At 37.5% G+C, this 23,468-nt stretch overlaps 3 protein-coding genes across 6 annotated transcripts; 2 read left to right on the top strand and 1 right to left on the bottom strand.

Moving 5' to 3' along the window:
- The first annotated feature begins 6,859 nt into the window (after window positions 1-6,859).
- Window positions 6,860-14,091, top strand: LOC107688450 (xin actin-binding repeat-containing protein 1-like). 2 transcript variants are annotated; one of them, XM_016486120.1, is made up of 2 exons: window positions 6,860-11,356; window positions 11,802-11,878. In XM_016486120.1, the coding sequence occupies exons 1-2, from the start codon at window positions 6,911-6,913 to the stop codon at window positions 11,802-11,804; spliced, it is 4,449 nt and encodes a 1,482-aa protein (XP_016341606.1). In that variant the 5' UTR covers window positions 6,860-6,910; the 3' UTR covers window positions 11,805-11,878. The 2 variants fall into 2 exon arrangements, with proteins under 2 accessions (XP_016341606.1, XP_016341605.1); XM_016486119.1 differs by having other exon boundaries at window positions 6,873-14,091.
- A 71-nt stretch (window positions 14,092-14,162) lies between these two features.
- Window positions 14,163-17,905, top strand: LOC107688451 (uncharacterized). Its single transcript, XM_016486121.1, has 2 exons — window positions 14,163-14,365; window positions 14,696-17,905. Exons 1-2 carry the CDS (start codon window positions 14,256-14,258, stop codon window positions 17,802-17,804), a joined length of 3,219 nt encoding a protein of 1,072 aa, XP_016341607.1. The 5' UTR covers window positions 14,163-14,255; the 3' UTR covers window positions 17,805-17,905.
- A 560-nt stretch (window positions 17,906-18,465) lies between these two features.
- Window positions 18,466-23,128, bottom strand: LOC107688449 (solute carrier family 22 member 13-like). Of its 3 annotated transcripts, XM_016486117.1 has the most exons (5): window positions 22,720-23,128; window positions 20,435-20,589; window positions 19,112-19,220; window positions 18,817-19,023; window positions 18,466-18,589 (listed from the first exon to the last, which is right to left on the bottom strand). In XM_016486117.1, exons 1-5 carry the CDS (start codon window positions 22,788-22,790, stop codon window positions 18,526-18,528), a joined length of 606 nt encoding a protein of 201 aa, XP_016341603.1. In that variant the 5' UTR covers window positions 22,791-23,128; the 3' UTR covers window positions 18,466-18,525. The 3 variants fall into 3 exon arrangements, with proteins under 3 accessions (XP_016341603.1, XP_016341602.1, XP_016341604.1); XM_016486116.1 differs by having other exon boundaries at window positions 18,466-19,023; XM_016486118.1 differs by lacking the exons at window positions 20,435-20,589; window positions 22,720-23,128 and adding exons at window positions 19,296-19,714; window positions 19,805-19,820 and having other exon boundaries at window positions 18,466-19,023.
- Window positions 23,129-23,468: the final 340 nt, after the last annotated feature.

Below are 23,468 nucleotides of genomic sequence, written 5' to 3'. Positions count from 1 at the left end.
GTTAATGTGTCTGCATTCAAGCATTTCAGTGGGCTTAAACAGATCACCCTTTACAGCAGATTTAGTTCACAAAAAACTGACAGCTTTGACCTAAATATGATTTTGGAATGTAGTGAAGTAAAAGTTACTCAAAATAAAACTACTCCAGTAAAGTACAGATACTTGAAAAATGTATACTTTTAAGTACAGTAACGAAGTAAAACTACTCCGTTACTGTCCACCACTGAACAATACTAAAATAACACTGTTTCAGCGTCTATTCAATAGGAGCTGACACACTTTAAAATAAAGACACAAAAGATACAAAAATATGATAATATTCTAATAATATTACTTTTAGTAATATTATTATTATTATATTACTATTATTATTTATATTCTGTCCTAAGAACCTGAGATGAGCAAGAAAATGTTCAGTTATATATAAATAAAATGTTATGTTTATCATAAATCATTAATATTTTTTATATTATATCCTAAAAACCTGAGATGAGCAAGAAAATGCTCAGTTATATATAAATAAAACAAATATGATATGAAAATTAAGTCAAACAGGGTTTGGAGTCAGTTCAATATGAATTCACACATGTTTTTAATTAAAAAATATAAAAACAATAAATCAACAATGCCTTAATAATAATAATACTATGTATATTTTATCTTAAAAATCTATTGTTAACCTATCCTAACCTGTCTAAAATAGGATGAAACAATAAATAATTATATCTTAACATTATTATTATTACTATTATTATAATAAATATTAATATAACTTAATATAATTATATTTTTATAATTTTAATATAATATTATATTATATATTAAAACATATTTTTGATTACCTTGACAGAAAGAAAAAACCTTCAATGAGACAATGAGAAGAAGGACAATCAGTGGGGTTCCTGGATATGTCACCCGATCCTCCACTGGACTGAATGGTAAGTTGATTAACACATTATAAATACACCTAATTATTTGTACAACTAGTGTAAATGAGTGAGCATATTTGCCAGTTTTTTATTTCTTCTTAACTTAGCTGTGATGTTAGTAACTGTGAGGTCAAAGGTCATGTGAACTTTATGCCCTATGTGAGACAAAACCTTGGCATCTAAAGTCTTCCTACACAAGCATGCGGTGCCAACTGAATCTGCCGGCTGTGTCTGTGTTAAAAATATTCCTCAAATAATCCTAACAGAATAGTTTCGGCTTAACGTCACATACACAAAATCCTGTCTGCAAATAGTGAGTCATATTTCACAGATTTTCAATGAGGGCTGAGAGCAGGACTGAATGTGAGGATACGTAAGTATGTGCACAGTGCATTCAGGAGACATAAAATACTGTATACAGTGACAGTTATGCCACAGACCTCATCCACTGATCTTACATTCATAATGCTTGAGTAACACTTTGGACTGGGCTGATTCAGTGTCTTTGGATTGAGAGATCCTTCAGTGTCTTTACTTGAAAAAAAACCCTGCTGTGCCTACAATGGTGTTTTATGTCATACAGTGGTCATAAAAGTATTTTAGATATAGTTAAATCACTTTTAAACGGATAGTTCACCCAAAAATTAAAATTCAAGTTTTTCCTAACCTGTACGAGTTTCTTTCTTCTTCTGAACACAAAGGAAGATATTTTGAGGAATGTTGGTAACCAAATAGTTGATGGTAGCCATTGACTTCCATAGTATGGAAAAAAACTGTAGAAAGTCAATGGCTACCGTCAACTGTTTGGTTACGAACATTCTTCAAAATATCTTCTTTTGTGTGAAACAGAAGACAGAAAGTCATACAGGTTTAGAACAATTTGAGGGTGAGTGATGACAGGATTTTCATTTTTGGGTGAACTGTCCCTTGAACAATGTAAGAATGTCATTTTATTACATTTACATTTACATTTAATAATTTAGCAGATGCTTTAATCCAAAGCAATTTAAAAATGATGGTAATAGAAGCAATCAAAACAACAAAAGAGCCAAAAATATGTGTTATGACAAGTCCTGGTAAGTCTAATGCAGTACACGTAGCAAGGGTTTTTTTTTTTAATAATGAATAAAATGTAGATAGAAAGGAGATAGAATAGATTGAGCTAGTGTTAGAGGGTCAAGTTATTATTTTTATAATAATTAAAAAGAAAAGTAGATGGAATAAAGAGAGTAGAGAACACTAGTGTTAGAGGTCAAGTTTTTCTAATAAATAAAAAGAAAACAAGTAGATAGAATAGAAATAGAATAGAGAGAAAGTGTGGATGGAAGAGATGTGTCTTTAGATTTAGATACCCAGAACAATATATTATTAATACAAAAATAGTAATAATAATAATAGTAATATAAATATAGATTTTTAGTTAAGCATTTCGTTTTTTAAAAATCATATAATTTAATTATAATAACATGAGCAACAGGCACTTTGCAAAAATAGAAAAAGGTTTATTAAAAACTATATTTATATATTGTCAAATGTAGAACATATTAATGTGATGAACTGTGCGAACTGACTTAATACAGTCACTCTTGTACAAATTAAGTTTGAGTTAAGTGTCCAAACAATTTTCAGGACCACTTTATACAATATTTTGTGTCAAAATACACAGCAAGTTCTGTGTGTAGTCTTATCCACAATATTCCCCACAACACATAGAGACTATATTAAAGCTTAATTATAACTTCAACAGAACAGTGTCATTATCGCCTCAGATTACCACAGGCTCTGTTTCAACAATTCGTAAGTATTAATACTCACAAGTACATTTATGGCTTTAGTCAGTGCCTTATTATTATTTTGAGATGTATTAGCAAGCTCTGTCGACACCATCAAACGTCACTGGGCATGATGTTCCTATTAGCAGTGTTCAGTTTTAGGATTTTAATTCATAAACAGTTAAAAATAGAGATGTTACATGAGACTCTTTCTGAACAATCAGCCAAAAAGCCACTGAAATTCAATTTTCAGTACCTTTCAAACATCTGATGGCATTAGGAAGGAAATCTAGACTAATGTGGGAATTGTGGGAATTATGCTCAAGGGGGTTCCCTGTACCCCAGTCACTTCCAGAAGCCCTGATTGACTCAGGCGTGTGGAATACTGCCCATGCTGCTTCCAAAATAGCAGGCTGGCCTCATCCCTGCTCCGCAGTGATCGGTGATAAAAATCAGCTGTCGCCCATTAGAGAGGGACAGAGTGAGACAGGACTACCGCTACACACAGCATCAGAGTCAGACGAACACTCACAGAGACACACAAGTCATCACCTGCGGAAATATACAAGACTGAGGCATTAAAGGCAGTAAGACCTGTTATCAGGAACCAGCATTTCACTCTGTGAGTACAGTAATCAGTGTGGACAGGAAGCCTGTGAATAGTATCAATTAAAATATGAATGCATTTTATATATTATATAAACTAAATATGACATAAATTATAATATTGTCATTTAAATTTTGATTTGGGAACTGTTCCTTAATTATACCATAACATGATGGTCATGTTGTCGTTTTAAATGCAAATGTCAAATGATCCATTGATGTCAAGCTGCATGTCTTATGATATAATGACAATTATCTAAAATGTATAATAATTAACCCAGAGTAAAAAAAATAAGGGCAGTTACTTATTTAACCTGAGCTCTAACAACAGGATGTTAAAGTAACAAATATGTACACACATTAACATTCAAAAGTTTGGGGTCGGTAAGATTCTTTTTTTTTTATTTTTTTAAGTCTCTTTTGCTGACCAAGGCTCCATTTATTTGACCAAAAATACTGTAAAAATAGTAATATTGTTATATATGATTACCATCTAAAATAACTCTTTTCTATCTCAATATATTTTAAAATGTAATTTATTCCTGTGATGACAAAGCTGAATTTTCTGCAGTCATTACTCCAGTCTTCAGTCACATGATCCTTCAGAAATTATTCTAATATGCTGATTTGCTCAAGAAACATCAATGTTGAAAACAGTTCATATTTTCGTGGAAACCATAAAACTTTTTTTTTCTTTGATGAATAGGAAGTCTGTAAGAACAGCATTTATTTCGTAACAATATAATACTCTTTACTTTTGTTTAATGTAATGCATACTTGTTGAATAAAAGTATTGATTTCTTTCTTTTTTTAAATCCTACCAACCCCAAACTTTTGAACAGAAGTGTAAATACCTCCTGAAATCTTGTTGTTGAATATTGTGGTTAATATCATGATGGACAGAAGTGTCAGCTAAACATGTCTTTGTCAATACTGCCCTATTTTAAGTCATAGTTTTAAGTTGTTGTGGTTTTAACAAGACCTTTGAGTGCTCACAGGAAACTAAGGAAGGCAGCTGAAGAGAATAAATACCAAGCGCATATCACAATAATTTGGACAGCTGTCAGCAGCACAAAAGCACTCACATTCTAGGACGCTAATAGCTGTGCCCTCCATTCCTGCTTCTGAATAGCTGTGAATGAGAGCTGACTTCATCTGACTTCATCATCTAATAAATTGTATCACAGATAAATGTGTAGACTTCTAAATTAAATTATTTTAAATGAAAAAAGTAAGCAGGGAGAGATGGACAGTGTTTAACTCAACAGAGGTCTTTGATCTTGTCCATAACCATACATTATAATTCCTTTATGTCAGATTAGGCTTAATGGAAATGCAAGCTGGCATTTTTATCACAAATATCAAATGAAATTTGACAAACTTTACACACAGACAGTGTTTTCATTTAAATCCTTAGCTAAATGTTTTGCTGCTGCTGCTTCTTAAAATGTAGCATTTGTTGTTTTAATAATTTGACTAAATGCATTTTTAACAAATCAGAGAGCACAATATTCAGGCTTGATGATATCTCTCTCTGCTAAACAGTAACGTCTAGCGAGACCCCAGTATTGTGTGGCCCTGTTATTCTGTGTGCTCATCCAGCTATGCAAACGTTTTAAGCCCAGACTCGTGAGTGGTGCCAGTGATGGGCCCTGTCCTTTTGTCCCATGAGAGCTTACAGTGTGAAAAACAGAGGTATGCTCGAATATAGTCATTAGTTACAGCTGACAGACCTGTGCTGCCTCTAGTGCTCCTGGCCTCATAGGAAAACTTTTGTTTTGATCAAGCTTACAGCAGCTTTACGATAATTTGATGTGCTCTTCTGCTGCTCCAAACCATAATTACATCACATATCATCAAGAATTGTAAATGATCTACTGTAATTCAGCATTCAGAAACGTCAGGTCACATCAAGCACACTAATACAGAAGATACAAAAAAAAAAGTTTTTTGATTGTTTGGTAACAAACTTCTGGTGTCAGCTAAATAACCAATTTCTATCATTATAATAGCTATTTTATCATTCTGAATCTATAACATCTGATAATTTGCTCTCTTGATATACAGTATTGTTTTTGGATGTCGATCCAAAAAAAATAAATAAATAAATCTATGAAAATGCTTCAGTGATGCTAGCAAAAATGAACAATTCCCATGGTTAAAAAAAAGGCTAAGATCAGAAGCATGAATCAGGGAAGCTTTGTCCCAGAGTGTTTTGTCCTCTGATAATGTGAAACCTTAAAAAAGGGTCAGGATTGGGCTGACATGACTGTTGTTTCTTTTTGACATTTTACAATGGCATGAAGGCCACTGTTTTTGTTTAGTTAAAGGTCATGCTAAGAAATATAATCACATTGTAATAGCACATCTGACTGTACTGACTGTAGCAAATGTAATTTTAAAAATTAATCTATTCTAAATATTTTGCAATTACACATTCATATAGTATGTGTGGAGCTAAATAGTTTCCATAAGTCCTTGAAGTATAATAATAGCACACAGATAAAAGCATACCAGCACCAGCCTCAGTCTATATATACACCACTATCAGAACCACTAAATGGCCAAGGAACTGGGTCAGGTCACACTTGTCTTATTTCTAGCCTACTTCTGAATTATTAGACAACACAAAAATGTTTTAAAAGCCTTGGGTTTGATTTTCATTTATTTTATGAACACAAAATTATGACAAAATCTGCTTAGACAGCATGCCACAGATACTATTTCTGCTTCAGATAGTTTCTGTCACATTTGCATTGCATAAAGACTTCATAAACAGCTGTATGTAGACGCTTTTCTTTTTTTATGCACATACAAAATTTAAAAATAATCTTTAATAGATAATGCAAGTTAATGAATAATTAAATTGTGATCAAATAATCGCCAGGTAATACCAAAACAAACATCATCTACTATCAAAAGCCATACATTCTTATTCCAAAAACAAGTCAAATAAAACAATGAAAAACATGTCATAATAATTAATGATATTTAATTATTTAGATACCTCCAAGAAGTTGCATATGCAATATGAGTGACTATTTTTAGTTTAGAAATCATTTCTGATTGTAGTTTTGTAACAATATTTGTTTTTTCTGTAAATTAGATAAGAAACATTTCAAGACAGACAGAGAATCTGCCTCCTATCAAGACCACAAACCTAAGTACACATCCTCTCCTATCCCGAGCGTGAAAGACAGATCTGCCCTTTACCTCTCAAAGCTAGCAGCTGCAGACTCCTCAGGATATATCGAACAGCAAGTGAGTGCTCACTGCATCTGTCATATCACTCACAACACACAGACATCTATGAGGTCGAGTGCTCAGACTGAATCACACACATGCATGCAATGCTGTGAAGTCTGGTACATGCTCATTTTACAGTACAAGCCTCTTGTTGGCCAGTATTTTCCTCAGTCACTAAAGTGATGTGTTGTTAAAGGGTTAGTTCACCCAAAAATGAAGATTAATGGCTTTTAAGCTTAATACTACTAACATTTTTATTTGAACAGTGTTTTAATTAAGAGTTTACCATTATGACAATTTAATTAATTGTGTTGTGGAGAGTAACTTGAGACTTCATCCTTCTTCTTTGCATCCAAGATGGCAGAAAAAGCCAAACAGATAAAAGTGACAGATGCCTCCGGTGGAGATGATGATTTTCTTCCTCCTCTACCAAGACCTCGGGTTCTGGAATCACTTCAAAAGGATCAAAGCCAGAACTTCCTCCCCGTACCACCGCCAAAAGAAACCTTCTCAGAGTTCTACCAGCAACGACAAAAAAGTGAACTGAAGCGTCTTTTTAAACACATTCATCCCGAATTAAAGATGAATCTTGATGATGTAGATGATGAACTGATAGACGCAATAAATCCCCAAGCAGCAGACACAGCATATCAGGGAGAAGTCCAGTCCATGCGCTGGATATTTGAAAACTGGACTCTTGACAATATTGGAGACCCACACAAAACTAAAAAACTTCTCAATGAGGAAAATCTTCAAGGTGGGGATGTGAGGAGCAAATCCTCTTTGTTTGAGCATTCAGCGTTTGATAGTCAACACACAACAGCAGGAGAGAGGCCAGGTGTAGTCAAAGGAGATGTTTGCACGGCCACCTGGTTGTTTGAGACACAGCCCCTAGATTCAATCAGTAAGTCAAAGATGGAGAATGAGGAAATCGTGGAGGTCGTACTGAAGGAATCCGTTCAGAAGGGAGATGTGAGAGGTACACGTCTCCTGTTTGAATCCAAACCACTGGACGCTTTAGGCCGCTGCTGCTCTGTTGAAGACCAGCACTTTTTAACACTCAAATCAGAACTCCAGGAGAATAAAGGAGATGTGAAGAAAACAGTCAAACTCTTCCAAGCAGATCCCTGTTGCGCAATTAGGGATAGCAGTGGCAAAATCCATGAAATCAAATCAATCTGTAGAGAGGAAATCCAAAGCAGTGAATTTAAAACAGCACGTTGGCTTTTTGAAACTCAACCCTTGGACCACATTAATAAAGGAGCTGGTGTGCAAATCATTAGAGGGATCTCACTTGAGGAAGCCCAGAAAGGTGGTGTTGATAAGAAAAAATGGATGTTTGAGACCCAGCCACTTGATGCAATTCATGAAGGTGCTGTGGAAGAACAAAAGTTCAAAGGAACAGTGGAGGACATCACTGGGGAAGCAGATGTTCATAACAAACTAAAGCTTTTTGAAAACCAACCCCTGTCATCTCTTAAAGGAGAGTTTGTGGGTGAAATTTCAGAGGAGGCGGCAATTGTTGGAGTAAATGTAGGATCCACACTATGGCTTTTTGAAACTCAGCCCATGGACACTCTGAAAGACTGCTATGAGGTGGGACAGCTCAAGAAAGTTGTGGTGTCAAGTGACGAAAAAGGCGAAGTTAAAGACAAAAGGCTGCAGTTTGAGAAATGCAGTATTGGTAAAACAAAAAGTGACAGTGGAAACAAAGTACAAGATGTTGAGAAAGGAGATGTGAAGACTTTCAAGAACCTTTTTGAAACATTACCTCTTAGTAACATCTCTGAGAAAGCAAAAAGTCATATCCACGGTATTAAAGCTGGGGATGTCAGAGGCAACCGTTCACTGTTTGAAACCACGCCGCTGTATGCAATTAAAGACTGTGCTGGAAATTTCCACAAGGTTACGACTGTCAGTAGAGAAGAATGCATCAAAGGGAATGTACAGAATTACAAATGGATGTTTGAGACGAAACCCTTAGACCAATTTGAAGAAGGCAGTGGAAAAGTAGAGCTCATCAAGGGCATTACAAGGCAAGAGAACATGGCAGGTGACGTGAGGACAGCTAAATGGATGTTTGAAACACAACCTTTGGATTGCATCAATGTGAAGAGTAAGAACGAAGCAGATTCAACAGTAACGCAGGAAGAATTTCAAAAGGGTAACGTGAAGACGTGCAAATGGCTGTTTGAGACACAACCAATGGACATTTTGTATGAGAAATCAGAAAGGAACCAGGATGTAGAACCAGTGCCAAAAGCTGATGTGAAGTCACACACTTGGTTTTTTGAAACACAACCACTGGATAACAATAAAGACAAGAAGGACTTCAGTTTAAAATTATGCAGTAGTGTGCAGGAAGACATACAAAGTGATATGAATGTGAAGACGGTGAAGCACCTGTTTGAAACAGAAACTTTGGACAGAATAACAAAGCAAACATATTCTGGCCAAAATGTAAGATATGTCAGTCAGGTGGACATCCAGTTTGGAGATGTCTCATGTGTCAAGGAAATCTTTGAATCCAAGTCACTTCATGAAATAGGAAGTGAATGTGTCAAAGAGGAGCAGAAAAACGAAATTCAGTCAGGATCGGTCCACAAATTCACTTGGCTGTTCGAGAATCAGCCTATCAGCGACATTAATGAGAAGGAGGACAGAATAACTCACATTGTCAGTGATGTTGAGGGTGGTGATGTCGGAAGCAAGAAGTTTATTTTCGAAACTTTCTCTCTGGACAAAATCCAGGATAAAGACAAACTGCTTGAGCACCAGTCAATGAGTGTTGAGAAGCCCACAAGCGGTAGTGGTAATGTGAAGTCCAGCACTATGCTTTTTGAATCCCAGCCATTATATGCAATAAGAGACAAGGACGGACAGTTTCATGAAGTTACCACTGTAAAGAAAGAAGAAGTGATGAGAGGAGATGTCAGGGGTGCAAGGTGGATGTTCGAAACCAAGCCACTGGATACCATCCAAGCAGGCAAAGAAATCTACGTCATCCGCGCAGTTACACAAGAGGATGTGCGCAAGGGAGATGTGAAATCAGCACGTTGGAAGTTTGAGACTCAGCCCCTTGACTCTTTCACACCTCAAGAAGGGCCCTCGGTGAGGGTTGTTGAAGATGTAGGCAATGGGAAAAGTGTGCAACAAAGCAAGCAACTTTTTGAGACTGAGCAAGCGGGTCAAAAGAAGTTTGTGAGAATGGTGAGTGTTACAGATGTTCAACAAGGTGATGTACGTACCTCAACCTGGCTGTTTGAGAATCAACCTATTGATACTCTAAAAGGTGAGCCAGATGAGAACACCACCTTGACAACTGTACATCGAGAGGATAACACAAAGGGAGATGTAAAACGCTGCACTTGGTTATTCGAATCACAGGCCTTAGATAAAATAAAGACCGATGAATCTACTGAAGAGCTTGCTTCATCAGAGGAAGAAATTCCCAAGGCAGACGTCAAAAGCACAACCTGGTTATTCGAGACCACGCCGCTGGACAAAATCACAGTAGAGAGTGTGACAGACATACTCTACCGCCTTTGCCATTATTCATTCATTCATTCAAGTGGAATCATCATCCAGGCAAATGATTATAAGTATGTAAACATGGCAAAATATCAGATTGTGAAAAACGAGGGGCCTAAAGTTCAAAAAGAGGAAGTTGTTGAAGGAAACATCAGGAAAATAATGCTGCAGTTACTGTTCAAACCGAACCTGAAACCTAAAGTTGTTCTACTTAAAGAGGACGAACAAGGCAAGATGCACAGCACAGTGCTTGAAATCCCATTCGGATCCACAGATAACCCTGAGGCAGAGTGTAAGACCCACGAAGCAGTTAAAATAATTGAGAACTTGCTCGTCCAACAAAAAACAATCAAGACAGGCTTGGTGATGCAAGAATCCGAAGGTGGGCAGCCAGAGATGACAGTGTATTCCCTCCACTGTCAAAGCAACGTGACTGAGTCGCAAGACATTGCACGAGGAGATGTCAAATCCACCATTGGCAACCTCCTTGCCACTGCCCACAACCAGCAGACCAAACCGTCTTGCAGACTGGAACAAAACGAGAGGGGGAATGTTGATTTGTATCGAAGCTGCATTGAAAAGGGCGACCTTCAGAGTCTACAGCAAGAACTTTCTGAGGAGGAACTGTCAGCCTCTTGTAGAGATCAAATTGAAATTATTCAAGGTGATGTCAAGGAAGCGAAGCGAACCCTAAATAAACAAAGGGAGCAAGCTGAAAGAACAGTCTTGGATGTTGTACCAGGTGATGTGAAGAATGTCAAAAAGGTTTTCTCAGAGGTCTGCACAGACCTGGGCTTTGGAAACTGCGTGCCAAAGGAGGAGATCATCAGAGGTGATATTTTGTCGGCCAAGCAGCAACTTGATGAAGCAGTCAAACAGCCAGTCATGGTCCAGAAGGAGGAAATTGTTTCTGGTGACATTAAGGCAACCCTTGAATCCTTGGATCAGGCAAAACAACAAAGCATGCATGTGGAGCGTGAGGTCATCAAACCAGGCACTATTTACGATCTGAATATAGAGGCAGAAGAACTGTGCTCAGAAGAAAACGAAAGGAAATTAATTAAGGAGGAAATAATTTCAGGGGATGTTAAGGCTGCAAAAAGATCCCTGGAGAGGGCAAAGAACCAAAGCATGAGTGTAGAACGAGAACCTGTCACTCCTGGAAAGCTATATAATCTAAATGAATCATCTCAATGCCAAAGCAACACAACAGTGGAGCAGTCTGCAACATCCTCCTTCAGTAACCAGCGGATTACTACAACATTTCGAAAGGTTAGTGACATAGAAAAGGATCAGGGATCCAACGAAAGAGTTTGTTGTGAGAATGAAGTGGGAGAGACAGAAAATATAATACATGTTAGTACAGAAAATGACTCAAGAGCCATAGATAACAGTGCTCATGTTTTAGAGTTAGAGCCAGATATTGTTAAAGGTGACGTGAAGGCTGCAATCCAGTCATTACGAAGTGCTGCAACAGAGCAGAGAAGTGTAGTCAGGGAGGAAGTTGTTAGAGGTAATATGCAAGAGACACTCCAGTCTCTTGAGAAGTCTAGCATTAATATTTCTAAAGGAGATTTCAAGGCAGCAATGTTATTTAGACAATCTGGACAGTCTTACACACCAAGCAGAATGACAGATGACTCAGGGACTGTAGAATGCAAGCAGAGTTTTGTTAATTTGCCTTCATCTGACACTAAATTGTCTTCTTCGGTTTCAGTGACCGGAAGTGAGCATCTGACCATCTCGGCACTGAATTCAGAATCTGTTAGCTCCAAAACGGACTGTTCAAAGCTCTCGAATTATTTTGCAGGAAAAGGCAAACATCCACCACCCATCCCTCCAAAAACTGGTAATCAGGTTAAAGATCAGAAGCCAGTTATTCCACCAAAGCCATTACACATCACCACCAGCTCCAATCATATTGCAGAAACCCCACATATTTGTCCAAGCTCACCTGAGCATCTTATTAATAAGCAACAGACTCCAGCAATCCCATCCAAAGTTGCTCCCAGCAAAACTTCTTTGCATAAAAACGAAACAGTGGAGACTTTAAACCAAATTAAAGAAAAACCATGCAACATTCATGAACCAGTTCAAAGGACAAACTTCACCAATCCTACGGATTTTCAAAAGGTGCAGTACACTGAGCAATGGGTTCAAAATTTCCACATGCAACATACAGACACTCCATCAGTCAGTAAAACAGACCCTCTTGATGATGGATCGTTTGCTTGTAATATAATAGGAATGGAGAAAAATTTGATTCAGAGGATAAATGCTGCAGAGGAGATCAGGATGTGTATGCAGAGTTATTCAAAAGATAATGACGAATTAAACAAAGGTTTTAAGGTTGCACTTCAGAATTTTGGAGAAAAGAAAACAACTAAAGACACAACCTCAATTTTCCCAAAGAAAATTAAAGTTGTGCAAAAAGAAACCATCCAGGAACAGGCTAAAACTTCCAAAGAGAACACAAATAAAGCTGAGTTACACTCCACCAGCAGAGACACCCCTTCAACACCTGAAATATGTGAAGTTCCATCTCAGAACAAAGTTGTTTTGAGAGAAAAGAAAGCTAGGAGAGAGACAGAAGATGAGCGCCGCCAGAGACTCTCCGTCCACAAAGACGAGATCATGAGGGGCAACGTAAGAGCATCCATGGAGATCTTCGAAAACCTTATGAGACGAGAAGAGCTGAAGATCATTTTGTCAAAAGTTCAAGAAATAGAGGGGGAGACTTGTGAGGTGGATGTCAAATCTCTTAAGACTTTGTTTGAGAACGTGCCTGCTTGGATTAGCAAGCCAATAAAAAATATGAAACGCAGACATTGTCCAAGAGTTGGCACAGAGACAGAGGGCTTAAGAGATGATGTAGAGAGCATGTCCTCTGTTGAGTCTGCATTTGAGGACCTAGAGAAAGCAAGCATGGACATCATCAATTTAAAAGAACAGACATTAGCTAAACTCCTGGAAATAGAGGCGGCGATAAAAAAAGCTCTGTACTCTGTTTCAAATTTAAAGTCCGAGGCAGACATTGCTGGGTTGTCAGGCCTGTTTAGTGAATCCTTAAATGCTGACAATGTCTCGCCAAATACTAAAAACATTAGGAAAATTACCATTGTATCCAGCAAAGCAAAACCTGTGCAATCGAAACAGGTACAGAGTACTGATAACAGGTGTCTGCCCAAAGAGGTACCACATGTACATCAAGTTCAAATGGGCAAACTATGCTCAAACGTCCCCTGCTCGCCTGCATTCATTTCCATTCATTCTGCTGCGAGAAAACCTGTGGAGTCACCCACATCCCTACAGCCTCACTCAGATAACCCAAAAGCAGCTGATCAACCTAATGCAAGTAGCACCTTCAGACAATCCTCCCCTGAGAAAAGCTCAGCCAGCCATGTTTGTAGCCCTCCAAGTTCTAGAAGGAAAGTCAGCGTTCTTGAAGTACAGCGCATTCCTGAGGTTGCAAGTGGAATCATTGGCACTAAAACTGTCAGTGAGAAATACGAAGAGATAGACTGCTTTGGGAATACTTACTTCTCTTCCAAAAGATCTACATTTGTTACCAGGCAGCCCGAGAGTGAATTATCTGCCTCATATGATATAATTACAAATCCAGGGAGATATGAAGAAATGGCTTCACCTGTTTCAAAACGGTCTGGCCAGACCTTCTCCTCAAATTCTTTGTCTAAAAGCAAAGACAGAAAAGTGTTTGTTACTTTCAGTCATCCCAACACAGAAAAACATTAACCTGTCTGCCCATTTTGTTTTGTAGCATTTTTTGGTGATTGTTAGTTCAATATTTCTATTTAAAATACTTATATATTAGTTTTATTGGTACTCATTTTATACGTGTGTACAATAAAGAGTTTTATTGTAATGCTTTAAGAGCAAGGTTTTTTTGTACTGTTGCAATTAAGTGTTAATAAATGTGTTACTCTTAAATACTTGTTTCAAATGCTGTATATTAAAATTATCTCAAATAAAATACTTACAAAGCAGTATTTGTTATCAATTTTAAATTATTATTATTTCTATAAAACACCATGCTATAACAATTTTGACTTTTTTTTCCATAGGAGGTTCTTCATGCTGTGAACATCATGCATAAACTCATATTCCATGTATGTCTATATTGTTGTCATAGTTCCTGTCACCTGCTAAAGAGATGTGCTCTGCGTGCCTGATGCCAGTTTATCCAGTGGAGAAAATGGTGGCAGATAAACTAATCCTACATAGTAACTGTTTCTGCTGCAAACACTGTAATAAAAAGCTAAGGTGAGAGAGGGATATCCCAACTGTCCATTTTGAAATTCCAAAATCATTTTCCTACACATTAGAAGGCAAATCAGTTATAAAATAGTTTTTAGTGTAATCCTGGAACATTTGATCAAATCTGTGATTCATAATGACAATACATGTGAAAATGTGCTAAGTCAAAATATCAAATCAAATACGATCTATAAAAATAAATTCATATTGCATATTTAATTGATTTCATCTAATCACAATTCAAATACAACAACACTTGATTCCCTGGGAAAATTTATATTTTACAGCATATGCTTTAACTTTGAATCTTCACTGGTGTACTATTATTCATTACAGCATTTACAATTACTCTGCTCTTTATGGAGAGTTCTACTGCCCATCACATTACCATCAGTTATTTAAGAAAAAGGGCAACTATGATGAGGGTTTTGGCCACAGACAACACAAAGACCGCTGGCTTGTTAAAACAGAGGAACCTAAACCTACTAACAAATTCAGCTCAGCACATAAAACGGAGCCTACATGTGTTGATGCAACTGTAGATGACCCTAGAGGACCATCATCTCGACAGCAAAGACACAAAGATGATCAATTCAAATGTCCCAACAACATGAACAAGCTTAAAATAAGCTGGCCACCAGAAAACAAGGGGACCCGACATAGCCCTGTATCACAAAATACTTCCTCAGCCTCAAGAAGTACAACAGACTGGTCAAATCACAAGCGTTCTGCTGCACGAAGCTCCAGAAATGCTCTTGAAAAGAAAAGGTTTCATTCTGGGCTGGATGAAATGGACAAATCAGTTCAGCTGTCACCTTGGGCTTATGAGAAGACAAACACATACACCTCTCCCTTCACAATAAAAAGTGCACCCCATTCAGAGGATGTTTATACACCTCATCCAAGAGGTTCAAAAACATTACAGAAGACTGCAGATAGAGCTGGAACACAAAGCAAAGTTTCAACAGGTGGGAAAGTGACAAGCAAATACTTGAATTCTGTTGCTTCAAAACCAGATTCTGTGAGAGAACACAATTTGGCTGAAGATGGGAAATCTGATAGCCCAACGAAAATAAAAAAGTCTGTCCGGTTTGTTTCAGATTTAAATATAGACGAGGAAAATAACACAGAGATCAGCAGTGAAGAAGTTGAACGCTCTACTGATGCTTTTGTTGAACCTGCAGCTGTCAATGGTAGTGTAATGACAACAGATATGACTACTTTTGAATCAGGAGTAGAAATAGAGGAATCACCTGTGGAAGGTTTAATAGACAAAATGCACCATCCATACAGCCATGATTCTGTTGGACATCCCAAAGCTTTAGATGGACAAATGCAGGATCCTTTCCTTCCGACTGTAGGAAAACAGGAAAGTGAAAAAACAAAAGCAAATGAGGCAAATATGAGTGAGATGGAAACAATCCTGAATCTTGATGAACTGCAGATAAATGACATCCCAGCATGTGGTAAAGAAACATTTAAACCAGGTAGTGAATCATGTGATTTGGAGCAGGTTGATGAGATAGAGAAGAAAGAGGTGATTATTGAAAGTAATGCCAAGGCTGTAACCTCCAAAAATCAAGAACCCACAGATATTACTACGGTTGAATCTAAAGTCCCTGACATGTTGGATATGCCTCCAAAATCTGATGATAAAAGCAACACAAAGGTTGCTGACAAAAAGGCCATGGATAAAGGGAATAAAGGGTCTTGGTCTAAAGGTAAAAGCCCTCTTTCCAAACTCTTCACATCTGGTCCAAGTAGGAAAGAGAACAAAAGTGAGACAAAAATGGAAAGCAAAAGATCCGATATCAAACCTAGAAATTTACTGGGCAGACTCTTTTCATCCTCTGAAATAGATTTAGAAATAAAGAAAACACCAGAAATCAAACCTGAAAATACATGTGAGGAGCCAGAGAAAACCGGAGTGACAGTAGATGACACTGCATTGATACAAGAAAATGTTTCTGTATCTCCACCTTCGACTGAGCCCACCTGTCAAAACACACCTCAAGAGCCCATAAAACCAACACAAACCCAACTAAGTGATGCTGCAGAAGAACCAAATCTAATTGAGGGCCTTGAAAATCCCATCCTATTGCATAATGGAAGCTCTGCTGATGAGACTGTGCCATCAATAAACCTTGAGTCAATTGAACAACACAAGCCCGCTTCTGTTGGTTTTGAGGAGATTGATATGAATGAGGCTCTTAGTCCTTCACAAGAACACGTTAATGTAGATCTGACCTCTCTAGACTCTTCAAAACCTTCCGGTCTTGAGGAGAGCCTCAACTCCTCTTTACCTCAGAATGAAGATACCACTGGTTTTCTTGATTCATCTGATGCATTTACATCTCAAGTTTCGGGCCCCAACACAGATGCCATGGCTTTTTCAGGTTCAGATACACTTGATTATACACACAGTGACACATTGACAGACATTATGGATTTGGAAACTCCGTCAGTAGATATAGGGAGCTCCATTATTCAAGAAGACCCATTTGGAGAAGAAGCTCAGGAAGAAAGTGGAGATATGACATCAAGTCCTTCTGTGAATTTTAATCAAAAGGCTCTTGATATTTTTGGTTCGTCAGAGTCAAATATTGAGGCAAACTCATATGGTTTTGGAAACACCTTAACTGAAGTCAATAAAAATGAAGCGGTTGTTTCCTCAGAAATGACCGATGATCCCTTTGGAATGAACAATGCACCAGTCCAAACAATGGATATCTTTGGAGGCGACAATATGCTCACTGTCTTTGATCAATCGTCCACTAATAGTTTCTTTGATATTATGACAAACAGGGAGACTCAAAGTCAAAACCCTTTTGAGGGAATAACAGATGGTCAACTGGCACCAAATGGAGTTTTTGACTTTATAAGTTCTGAAGGTGACCCATCAACACTATCAGTTACTTCAAATGTGTTCCAACAGAAAAGCTCTGACCTTGAACAGGAAAATCTAATTCAAAGTGAGGTTAATCATCTTTTCAATAGTAAAGGCAATCAATCAACCTCTAATGTGCCTGATCAAAACCTTTCTGGCCAAGAGCTAATTGAGTCATCTCAAATGGAAGCTTTTGATTTCTTCAGCTCTGAGAAAGATCCATCTACAGCTGCATTCAGTCACATGAGTGCTGATCCTTTCTCAGTTGACATCTTTGCAAGTGTTATGGACAGCACAGACACAAATACATTCAGTGTAGAAACAACGCAAAGAACTGTAAACCCATTTGACGATTTCACTGGGTTAGAGAGTCACAGTGAGGCTGCAGAGACTAAAGTGAGCAGCTTATTTCCAGATGACATATTTTCATCCGTTCCTGCCATGTCTCCAGAACCAGCACAGGATACCCTCTCCATACTAAATCCAACAAACCCTGACACCAGTGCTGTGCTGCAGCAAAAGCCTGAAAATGACTGGATGTCTGACTTTTTGGGGTAGTGTAGGTGCCATTGTTCATTACACACACAAAAAAAGATTAAAATCTTACATTTAAATAAGCAGGTATATTGATTTGCCTTTGCTGTACTATTCTGTACAATTCACAGATTTTATTACTGACATTTGATTGATTAATTAATCAATGTATATTTAAGTTAAAGTATTCTTACATAATGGGTTACTTTTTTAGATCTGAATAATTAATCAATGTATATTAATACAAGTGTCAATATCTAATGTAGTGTTACTTATAAAAATGTTTTTAGATACAAAAATTTAGTATTTGACAATTCATTGTGATTCTACAGAGGTTGTTCAGTTAAATCAGACTAACTTTTTTGTACTTTGTATTAATAAGTAATATTTTTATGTCTGCTATGACTAATAGTTCTGTGACATAGGGGAAGAATAAATAGATTTATTTAGCAAAGTAGTCTTCATATAATCCACAAAAATATATGCAAGAAAAGTAAATCATTTTCATGTTAATGTTGATCATGAACCAATGTAATGACCATGTTCATCCCAAAAAAAAATTAATAATTGGGTCATAAAAAATAAAACAATAATTCAAATGAGGTTTATTGCATATTATTTTACATATAGAACACTAAATCTGCAAATCTTTTTGGTAAACTGCAGAAATTAAATCTAATTGTTATTTCTACATATCACTACAATGTAAACCGTTAAACAGAATACACTAGCCACAAAGACAAGGTTATAACTTGGTTGCTATGATGTCTTCACAATCTCCAGGTGCAGAGTAAGCCATTTTTGGTTGCCTTTTGAGAAATAGAGGGATGGTGTGTTAGTTTCTCTTGACAAAATATAAAATGTAAAAATGTATAATACTTAAGAGGCTTAATGTGTAACTTAAGTATTACGGAGTCATGCAACTGAATTTAAAACATGTCGACACAGCAAAAATCACTTTCATCAGCAGAATTTCACTAAATATAAGTATTTTTTACCAGTTTTGAAAACTTTTTCAATGTAATAGTACATGTACCTCTTGCCCTCTGCCTCCTCTGTTGAACCAGGCAGCTCAGTGCGTCTGGTCTCAGGAAGCAGGAAGGCCGTTATCCCACTTGCTAGTGCCAGGCTGCCTAACACCAGAGTGGGAATAGTGAAGTGGTAGACCTCCAGCATGTTCACCACAGGAGCCAACATACTTGCGACTCGTGCTGCAGTGGAGCCTAGACCCATGGCTGTCTGACTGGAAATCAACAAGTGGATTATTACATAACTGCATTAAAAACAACAGTCTTATTCATAACTACAGAAAACAACACGGTCATGCTTACCGAATGGAGGTGGGGAAGAGTTCTTGAATATAAACGTTGCAAATACTGCCTGCGCCGTTCATGAGAAATCTTCCACAAGTGGCAAGAGCAGCGACGGCGATGGAATTACCTTAAGAAGAGCATCACATGGTTAAGTGCTGATTCTTTGTATGTTACAGTGTATTACATAAGGAAAAGGTTTTACTTTGTGGAACCGCAAGTGTCAGGAGACAGAGGGACCCTCCTACTATGAGGGCAGCCATCAGAGACACCTTCCTTCCAACCGTTTCCAAAGACCACATGCAGAGGAAGTGGACAGGAATCTCAGAGAGACCGAATATGAGTTGATTGAGAAAAATATCAAGGCCAAACTTCCCCACATTCAGAGAGAGGCTGTAGTACGCTAGGTTTAGCGCACACCTGAATATAAACAATATAGAGGGCCATTCAAGTTTTGATACGAACTGAACCCTGAAAAGTTCAGGGAAAAAAAGTTTGAAAACAAAAGTTTCTCTGTGAATCAACTCACCATGCGAAAGTAATGCTTAAGAAATATTTCCTGAGCACACGGGAAGCAAAAAGGATTTTTATACCTCCCCTTTCAACAGGCTTTTCATTTAGGACCTAACAAAAGATGTTATCCATATTGTGTTATTTAAGAAAAATGGGCCTGTCCATTGGCTGGATGTGTAAGTTAGCGAAATATATCTCCACCTTCTCCACTAATGAGTCTGGAACTGTACGTTTGTTGATCGCCGCTGCCTTCTGAATGAGTTCTTTAGCATCTGTAGTTCTTCCACGAACAAGAAGCCATCTGGCAGACTCTGGAATAAACCTATAATGGTGTGTATATCAAATGATTTCATTCACTTACAAATGCAAAATTACTGAACTGCACTGAAGAACACACATACCATATGTAGATGACCACAAATGCAAGTGGGCCAGCCATTATAAACTGGTCCAGTCTCCAGTCCCTGACATAATAAACAACGGCAAGAAACATGACCTGGCCCAAAGCGGCCAGGACTTGACTCAGACAGGCTGCATAGGATCTCTGAGCGACTCCAATCCACTCTGTGGCTACAGTGAGGATGAAAACATTGTGATAAACACACATTATAGGAATTATAATGATGAAACACAGCTATTCTGTGTTTCACAGTCTCATAATATATAGCCCATGTAATCTTACACAAGACCTTTCAACTGATTTGTTCATGACGCAAAATTAAAGTAAAAATATTCTATGCAGTTTCTAGTAAGTTGATCAGCTATCTGATATTTTACATTGAATATTCAATCTGCTGATAGCCAGTGATGATGCTAAATATTGTCTCATACCAAGGATAATGCTGTTGATCCGAAATCCTCCAAGAGCAATACCAACAATGAACTGTGATGCGAGGTACACATAAAAGTTTGGAGCGAGACCAGTCACGACTGTGAATATTAGCATGAGCACCATAGGTATCTGTGTAGCTCGCTTGCGACCAAACCTTGAGTTCATTTAAACAAAGAGAGAGAGAGAAAGACAAGAGAAAAATATATAATTTACTAGAGAGGACTATTGATGACATCATGCATGAAATGAAATCTTTTCTATATGCTGAATATATGATGTGACTTTATTTTTCATGTCACAGACATCGGATGGAGTACATTTCTATGTAAGTGTCTATTATAATATAAAATAATTTATATATATATTATATATATATACTAGGTGAATACTTTCTACACATACATGACATGAAGCTTGATGTGTGGGGGAACAAAGACAAATCTAAGTAACACTTTGTTTTACAGTGCCCTTTTTAAGCATTACATGTACTAACTATAATGATAACAGTAACTTATGCATAACTACAAACAACTAACCTTAACCCAAATTTTATTATAATATTAAAGGGGTCATATGATGTTGCTAAAAAGAGCATTATTTGATGTATTTGGTGTAATGAAATGTGTTTATGCGGTTTAAGGTTCAAAAGACACATTATTTTCCACATACTGTACATTATTGTTTCTTCTCTATGCCCCGCCTTTCTGAAACGCGTCGATTTTTACAAAGCTCATCGGTCTGAAAAGCGAGGTGTGCTCTGATTGGCCAGCTATCCAGTGCGTTGTGATTGGCCGAATACCTCAAGCGTGTGATGGAAATGTTACACCCCTTACCATATTGTGATGCCCTGTCCGGCCGGAGCGACGATTCAAAAACATGAAAACCCATTATAAACGAGGCATTTGTTGCATCCAGTGGGGACATAATTACGGATTATAATGACTTATGCTGTCTTTTTACGCGTTGCGTTGCATCACGCCGCGTAAACATAAAACCATGTCTGCATTTGTGATCGGAGAAATGACAAACAACAAGCCCTACTCTACACTGCCCAAAACTCGCGTTTGAATCATCAGTGGCAAATTCTTTAAAGGGGTCATAGGATGCTACACGCACTTTTACAAGTGTGGTAGAAGTGAGTATAATGTTTTGTAATGAATCTTTGCAAATCGCCTTTGCTAATAATGTGCTAATTAGCAAGTTTCCTCAAAAAGGTGTTTTTTACACTACCATTGAGAAATTTTAACCAAACTATGTTACAGACTTTTCATTAAGACCCCAAAGAATCATATCAACTTGTGAAAAATGGGCATCCTATGACCCCTTTAAATATAAAAAACCGTACTTGCAGTCTGTGAGTCAGAACAGCCGGCATTGTAGTCTACTCTACCAGGATCAGGAAACAGTCCTCCATAAAATGTGCTGCACACATCTGAATATTTGGGTTAAACTGTTCTGGAACAGTGTTGTAAATACAACTTAACCACTGATTTCTAGTCGTGTCCTCTTTTGGAAGGCCAAACAAAGTAGTTTCGCTTTCACAACGAAACACACAGCGCCTTCACGACATGGCGGCAGCAACAATACTACAGCGAGAATAAAAGTTACGCCTTCTTTCTTTGCGTGAACATTTGGGCGGCGTTATGCAAATCTTCCCACATCGTGACGTAGACATGTGGGGGTGTTTTAGAACGAGCCGTTTTAGGTAGGCGTTTGTTAATTCTTAACTTTTATAAAGAATATCTCTTTGGATTCGAGACTTTAGTCTTTGCAACTTTACAGATCTTCTTTATGCACCAAGAGCTTGTAACACTCCAAAGAGAAAGGAAACATTTAAATCGCATCATATGAACCCTTTAATATTACTCGGTACTTTTTGTGTAACTAGACTGTGACAAGGACACCTTAATTTTATCTATTCCGTATTTAATCTAAAGTGCATCGATTTTTTAACACTTACGATTCTGAAAAGGGCCCAAAAAGTACAGCTCCAACTAGTACTCCAGCGAGGAATATTGTCTGTGCTCCCCGAAACAAATTTACATTGTCACATACAAGATCGAACTGCAAAACATCATAAACACGTCAGGCATTTATGAAGGCTTTCTTGATGTAAACAGCATATTGTTGCCTAAATCAGCTCAAAGTGAGGTCATTTAAACACATGGTAGTTAAATTACATTGTAGTGTGACCACAAGTCAAATGTTTTCCAAATTATGGGTAACTAAACCCAAGTTACCTTTTCAGCATGTTTATTTGAAACACACCAGTGGTAGTACTTACATCGGTGACAATGGTTGCCTCATAAATAGTATCATTATGCACCCATCCATCAGTGCAAGTGGTGGTTTCATTTAGGCCGTATTCCTGGATAGCAGACAGATCCCAATCCACGGGCACATACATCTGACAGGGACTGAAAGAGCCATCCGAGAGCCTCGGCAGAGTCAGGTTGAGCTGCTCTTCCTTCGTCAGATTGGAACCCACCTGAAGGATCCAGTCAGCGTTGCAATGGTGGTTTGTGTCTGCGTGGTTGAAGACAAGGCTGGATAACTGAAAAGGCAGAATGAGATTTGGAAAGCACAAAGCAAACAAGAGAAGCTTTTGGAAAAGCCCAAAGTCGCCTACAGTTTCTAAAATCTCCCCAAAATTAGCCATGGTGGGCCAGAAGAGAAACAACCCAAGAAAGCTTGAGAAGTTATACTAGAAAACAAAGCAAATTAATGTTTAACTGTATAATCATGTGAATATGTCACAGAAAGTCATATATACAGAGAACAATGGTCACGTTATTGTGGAGAAAGCGTAATGGGTCAACATTCAAATGTTTTTTCAGACAAGAGATTATATATATGTGTGTGTGTGTGTGTATTTGTATAGTGTCTATCTAAGCATGTATCTACGAAAACGTGGCAGCAAAACAATTTTCACTTGCTTGTAAATTTCACAAATATAAAATGTATGTGTGTGTGTGTACATATACATATATATATATACATATACATATACACATATACATATACATATATACA

The sequence above is a fragment of the Sinocyclocheilus anshuiensis genome, unplaced genomic scaffold, assembly GCF_001515605.1.
Source record: "Sinocyclocheilus anshuiensis isolate Anshui unplaced genomic scaffold, SAMN03320099.WGS_v1.1 scaffold329, whole genome shotgun sequence".
NCBI lineage: Eukaryota > Metazoa > Chordata > Actinopteri > Cypriniformes > Cyprinidae > Sinocyclocheilus > Sinocyclocheilus anshuiensis.
This window is presented reverse-complemented; position numbering and strand designations above follow the sequence as displayed.

What these genes read in the sequence shown, in the direction of transcription:
- LOC107688450 (XM_016486119.1), top strand. Translation starts at nt 6,911, where the DNA reads ATGGCAGAAAAAGCCAAACAGATAAAAGTGACAGATGCCTCCGGTGGA.
- LOC107688451 (XM_016486121.1), top strand. Translation starts at nt 14,256, where the DNA reads ATGTGCTCTGCGTGCCTGATGCCAGTTTATCCAGTGGAGAAAATGGTG. An exon ending in CACTGTAATAAAAAGCTAAG is followed by an intron (nt 14,366 to 14,695) that starts GTGAGAGAGGGA and finishes TATTCATTACAG; the next exon opens with CATTTACAATTACTCTGCTC.
- LOC107688449 (XM_016486116.1), bottom strand. Translation starts at nt 22,790, where the DNA reads ATGAAACCACCACTTGCACTGATGGATGGGTGCATAATGATACTATTT. An exon ending in GATCAACAGCATTATCCTTG is followed by an intron (nt 19,221 to 20,434) that starts GTATGAGACAAT and finishes GCTCTTCTTAAG; the next exon opens with GTAATTCCATCGCCGTCGCT. An exon ending in CTCTTCCCCACCTCCATTCG is followed by an intron (nt 19,024 to 19,111) that starts GTAAGCATGACC and finishes GTTGATTTCCAG; the next exon opens with TCAGACAGCCATGGGTCTAG.